Source organism: Benincasa hispida, chromosome 10 (genome assembly GCF_027475165.1).
Source record: "Benincasa hispida cultivar pf3 chromosome 10, pf3_genome.v1.1, whole genome shotgun sequence".
Lineage (NCBI taxonomy): Eukaryota > Viridiplantae > Streptophyta > Magnoliopsida > Cucurbitales > Cucurbitaceae > Benincasa > Benincasa hispida.
The window spans coordinates 26,021,671-26,027,670 of NC_143487.1; the positions used below are offsets into that span (position 1 = coordinate 26,021,671).

The 6,000-nt window shown below is 35.3% G+C and overlaps 1 protein-coding gene across 2 annotated transcripts; it reads right to left on the reverse strand.

The window, feature by feature from the left end:
• Window positions 1–1,808: 1,808 nt before the first annotated feature.
• ROPGEF1 (rho guanyl-nucleotide exchange factor 1) lies at window positions 1,809–5,090 on the reverse strand. 2 transcript variants are annotated; one of them, XM_039045193.2, is made up of 5 exons: window positions 4,455–5,090; window positions 3,952–4,068; window positions 3,308–3,837; window positions 2,555–2,908; window positions 1,809–2,416 (listed from the first exon to the last, which is right to left on the reverse strand). In XM_039045193.2, the coding sequence occupies exons 1-5, from the start codon at window positions 4,726–4,728 to the stop codon at window positions 1,982–1,984; spliced, it is 1,710 nt and encodes a 569-aa protein (XP_038901121.1). In that variant the 5' UTR covers window positions 4,729–5,090; the 3' UTR covers window positions 1,809–1,981. The 2 variants fall into 2 exon arrangements, with proteins under 2 accessions (XP_038901121.1, XP_038901120.1); XM_039045192.2 differs by having other exon boundaries at window positions 2,555–2,911; window positions 4,455–5,030.
• Between the last annotated feature and the right edge of the window lie 910 nt (window positions 5,091–6,000).

Consider the following 6,000-nt stretch of genomic DNA (forward strand, 5'->3'; position numbering starts at 1 on the left):
GACATATGGAAAACTTCCAACTTCAAAAGAACAAGTATATATCAATTTTTGCTAAACTATGCTCTCCTAATGAAATTGGGGAGTGGTTTTAATTTACAACAATCAGCATCTTTCTATGCGAAGATTAGAAAATGAAAATTCAAACAGTATTGAATTATATATTTACATGCAATTGCCAAGGTACTGGATCAAACTGGTGACTCAACTAATTGAATTAACCTTGAAAAATCACTCAAATTCACTAATATAGTTTAACTAATTAATAGGCCAAGGTGAGTTTAGTTTAATGATATTGACATATACTCCATTCTAAAAGATCGGAGGTTTATAATGTGATATTTTTGGGTCCAAGTAATAATTTTGTTTCTCATTTATTGTTTTCCTATTTTTTAAAAAATAGAAAGAGGAATATGGCTGGTAATTATTTTTGTTTTTTGTTATTTGAAAAAAGAAAAAAAATATATGTTTGATAACTATGTTTCTTGTTGCTAGTATCTTTTTTTTCCTTTTTTCGTTATTCTATAGTTTAAAATATAATTTAATTATGTAATATAAAAATTTATCAATGCATTAAAATATATAAAATACAACTATCAAACGTTTATATTATCCACTACAAATAAGTTTCAATGTAAAATTTTTTTAAAAAAAAATTATAATACAATTATTTTCATCCTTAAAATGTTGTCCAAATTTGATCGGCAGTGTAATTTGTCACTCGATTAATTCGACTTAAATGATGACGACTCATATTCAACTCAATTGTATTGCTTTCTTGAATGTGGTGATCAAATTATTAAATTGAGGTTAAATGCATTTTAGTTGAATATATATATATATATATTTTGCCAAATTATCAAATTAATACAAAATTGAAAATTAGAATAACATATAAATAAAAAAAATTTTAAATCTAAATTAAAAACAACAATTGAAAATCTTTAAATTTTCAATTAAAATAATATATAAATATACATATTGAATATTTAAAAAAAAAAAAAAAAGTAAAATATGAATAAAAATTAAGAAACGAAAAGCTGTAAAATAAAAGTTGTATTACCTGGAATATAACCCAGGATCAGACTTAGAGCCAATTAAGGCAGTGCATCCCATGGCCAGCGAAGCAAGCATAGCATTTCATCATTTATAGGAACTTTTAAATGAAAGTAGCAAACAAAAACAGAATAAGGAAAACTTACGTTCTAGTTTCTCAAATTTAGCCCTGATTCAAGAAATGTTTCTTAAATTTTAAAAACAAAAAACGGGATGGGAAGTTTGTTTCTCAAAACTTCAAAATTGAGAAACCACAACGTTATCCGTGAGTTTGAAGTAACAGAAAGGGAGACATGAATAGATTCTACTCTAAAATCTTGATGGATGGATTAATTGATTTAATTTAATGGGAAAGTTCAATTTACATTTAATAGATTAATAATTGAATTCTAGAAATTTTTAATTTATCAATGTCCAAGTGGATGGATGGATTCCATTATAAAATATTCATGCTCCTAGTGAGGAAAAAACTTCCAAATCAAAAGTCCAACATAAGGGACTAAAAAATTGGAAAGTGGAGAAGATGTAGAATGATTTTTATGGTCAAGTCGAAAAGGCTTCACAAGAGAACAATTATTATTATCATGCTTTGCTTCTAAAGACAGTAATCCTAATCTTAATAATAGTGAAGAGAAGAAAGAAGGCCAATCTGATCTGATCCCAAAAATATTCCTGATTACTCTGGCAATCGCCTCGTGCTGTTCCTAAGCCAAGGTTGTCATCAAATTCACTTTTTTTTTTGGACACATTGCATATAATTACAAAATAAAATGTATTGCAAAATCATCTCATCTTCTTCTGAATCTGTCTCTTCTACATTTCTACTTGCTAAGTAATAATATACAGTAGAATGGTCTCACCAAAGCTAACAAAGTTACTTACCACTGTCAATTCAAGAAAAATATGAGAGGGGGTGAAATTTTAACAATCAATCTCTCTCTGGAGTGACCCCAGAGACTCTTCTACCACTAAGATTCCCAGCATATGACCAGATTCTCTCTTTCTCACTTTGGCTTTGTTTGTCTTGTCTTAGAACTGTTTCTTTCATATTATTGCTTCTTTTTACAGTCGGGGATGGGGATAGTCTTCCTGGGCTTCCTCCAATGGGAGTTGAGGAACAGAAAGTTGGAGTTGCAAATGGGGAGGCAAATGGGCTGTGATGGATTGAGAAGGGACTGGGAGACATACGTTTCTGGATTGGAAGACCACCCAAACCTCTGTTGAAAAGTGAGATTGATTCCGCTTCGACACATCGCTTGATTGCATCATCTACGTATAGGACATCGTCGATCCTTGCCATGATGTTGAAAGCCAAACTCTCCATTACCCTTGAATAGCTCTCAAGAATTGACTGCCCCACGTCCTGCAGATCAAAGTCCATTTTAGCATCATTCTATCAAGGGAACATAATTCTCAGGATTACACAGCCCGAAAGTTGAAGAGAACTATGATATGTCAAATGCTGAGTTAACAGAAAGTGCAAAGGGATGGAAGGAATTACTTTGTTATATTGGATCTTGGCCATGTCTAGTGCTGTCTGTGGTAATCCTGGAAATCTTAGTCTTAGACTGTCAAGAAGGGTCTCGGCTCTTCGGGCCAGATTGTTGCTCTTCCTAGGGTCCGCAACAATGCCCTTGACCTTGCCACTCCAAGTTGGTCGTCTTCCCTTGCTGCGGTGACCACTTCTTTTATGGTCCTTTTGCCTCCAAATATGAATTGAAGCCTCGATCCTATTTGCTATTTCTAGGGTGTGATGCTCTGATGAAAGGTCTAAGCAATCAAGGAGGCATTCAGGCGAGAAGTGGTCGGCAGTCATGTAGCGATAAATTATATCTCCCAAGCAAGCTTTTCCACTCTGCTTCAATAGATAAATAGGAAAGGGAAAAAAAAAATTAATCATCAAATATCTGTTTTTGAATCTGATGAACACTGAATTCCAAAGGTACAATGAAGATCTTCCAAATGAAAGAGAGATTATCTTAAGTAGTTGTTAACATACATACTACTCAAAGAAACCCATAACACTAAACGTATAAAAGATGACTCTTAACCATAGCGTGTATATCAGATTAAGAAACAGTCGTTCTTATAAAACATTAAATCATGCCAACAGGCAATAACAACAGGCATCAATGACTCATTAAACTTCCCGTTTGTGATTGAAGTCAAAGAACTTTCAGGAGCAGACGAATACAAGAAGAAGTTATCATCGGAATTCCAGCAAATTGCCAGTCAACAAACAAGAAACCCATACCTTCGGCAAGGTTTCCATGTAAGCAGTAGGAACTTCCATTTCTGCAAGTACGTTACTATTGATTGCCATGGCTGCTTTGAGTATTTGATTAGTACAGTCCCTGCACTGCTGCAACCTCTTTCTGGCATCTTCAGACAGACCATCTGCTGGAACTTTTGGGCAAGGAAGCCACCACTTATCTTCTTGCCTGATTGAAGGCCTTCCACCGGGCAGGAAATCGTTACAGTCATTTAAGTCGCCCAGAACTATCCCCCGATCAACATACCAAAATTCTGTATGGCAAAACCCACCAAGAATACCAAGCAGCAATGCATCGAGCTTCTTTAAGGCAGGGAGGTTCATGTGCAAGTCCGAGCGCAGTTTAGACATCATTACTTCATAAGTACCTCCACCGGGGAAAGGCTGAACTGTAGGAACAAGCTCCACAATGGAATCACAAACACATAGAAGCCATTCCATTTCTCGGTGCCACATTGCTCTTTTCTGTGGTGCCAGTGGCTCCAATCTCCATAATTCACCAAATACGCTAGCTGAAATTTCAGACCAGAATGGTTGTAATGGTATCAGAAATGTTCATAAGCTTCACACTATCAGAATGAATACATAGTTACAATCACTTAAAGGGGTTCAAATGAAAGATCTACCAGAGAGATTGGTAATGGCATTTGAGATGGCAAGGGCTGTGCAAACCCCTTTCCCTCCCCCTGACATGTCTTCACCAAGGAGCAGTTTGGCAAATCTCTCCTTCATCATCTCGACTTCTGCATAATATTAAACGAGAGATAAGATAATATGAAGATGATAAACCGCCAGTTTCATCGATTCCACAACAAATTGAGATCTCTCATTAAGGAAAAAATAAATGGGTTCTCTGATTCCATGTCAGGAAAGCAAAAGAACCCCTAATTGAGTTCAATCTCAACAGCACATTCCCTGATCTGTTCATACAGCTAAATCTAGAATGAAAGAAAAGGGAAAAAGAAAATCTCCCTTTAACTTTCTCTCGATTTCCTCAGAAACGAAATGAATCGAATTAGTCTAATAAAAAAAACTGAAATACCCAAAAACAAAGTTGGGGACTAATTGTGACAAAACCTAGCAACATTTTCAAACCACACGAAGAACAAACGAAAAGAAAGAAAATTACCAGATAAATCAGCGTCCCGTTTCTTAGACTTGTCATCCCAAAGAAAAACATCCTTGCCTGCAAGCACCGGCAACGAAACCGGCGGCGGAAAGCAGAAATTCCCAGAAACAGGATGTGGGGAAGAGGCCATCGAGCTGGAAGCCCCTTCCCCATCAAACCTCCGGCAAGAAAAGCTACTACAACTCTCCGACTCACTGACATCCGCACTCAAACTGTAGCTCCCACAACGCTCGCTGAGTTGGTCGGAGCCATCATCGGAGGAGACACTACCCATCTCACCAAATTCCAAAACAAAGAACCCTCAGACGCACATTCGTTGATGCAAGACACAGAGATAAAGAAAAAAAAATGGATGGCGTAATCTCTGAAACTGAAACCAAAAAAAAAAAAAAGAAAAAGGACTCACAGAAGAAGAAGAAGAAGAAGAAGAAGAAGGGATAATTGATTCGTAAAGAAAACAAAAAAGATTATGAAGGGCGTCTCTGGTACACTCCCATTGAAGACTGAAACTTGTGTGTGTGTGTGTGTGTAGAAAAGTGAGTAGTGGTGTGTAATGTAATGATGAAGATGATGGATGGAGAGAAGGTAAAAGCAAAAGCGACGCCGTTTGAAGCAGCTTTGTCTTTCCGTAACAGTAGGTCTATTGCACCCGACACGCCTCTTTTTCTACTGGGCCCACTTTTATTATTTTTTTCACCCCGTCCGTTTTCTTTCTGCCAGGCTGGACTATAAATGATGACGTGGATGCGATCTTGCCCGGCTAGTGGACTATGGTCTTGTGGGCCCCAGAGAACCTTCACCGTCGATTTTCGGTTTCGGGATTTGCTGGGAATTGCTTGTGAAAATGGGAAACGGCGGTTAGTTTTTCTTTGTGGTTTTTCTAAGAGTGGAGATACGAAGCGGTCGTCCTCATAGTAAGACCTGTGCGCTCGTATATCGAAGCGTTTATTATTCTATTATGTATATGATTCTCCAGATTAAAGTATCCCTCAATCGGATGGTTTAACATCGATATAATTTATTAACTTCGATGTAAATATTAACATCAACGATAATATTTATAATTTTGTTTGAAACTAAAATAATTTACATTATATTTTTTATTTAAAATAATATCTATTAAGTCAATATACCATGAAAATGGAAGGAGATTAAAGGCTTAGTGTTCTACTCAAAAAAGATGAAAACTTGATGAAGAAAATTTTGAAGATTGGAAAAGAAAGAGAGTAATTTTGAAGAAATTGGCCCAAAAATGGGTATTTCTTGGTAGATTTTGAAATTTTGGTAGAACAGGTTAAATTAGTTTAATTTTTTACACGGATTTTTTTATAACGATTTCTATAAATTTTTCAAGTCTAAATTTTACACTTTTTAAAATTTCTAGAATTTAATTTTTATTATCCAAGGTTCAATAGTGTTATTGTTTTTTTTTTATTATTATTATTATTATTATTTTGATATGGGGACATTTTTATAAGATATAGGTTTGACATCGAGATTATCTATTTTGATTATTTTGTAATTATTCAATAAATTTCTACCAACA

Excerpts from the sequence above, each read along its gene's own strand:
- ROPGEF1 (XM_039045192.2), bottom strand. The coding sequence starts at position 4,728 with ATGGGTAGTGTCTCCTCCGATGATGGCTCCGACCAACTCAGCGAGCGT. Across the intron at positions 4,069-4,454 it reads ACGGGACGCTGATTTATCTG|AAGTCGAGATGATGAAGGAG; the intron begins GTAATTTTCTTT and ends AATATTATGCAG. Across the intron at positions 2,912-3,307 it reads ACATGGAAACCTTGCCGAAG|CAGAGTGGAAAAGCTTGCTT; the intron begins GTATGGGTTTCT and ends TATCTATTGAAG.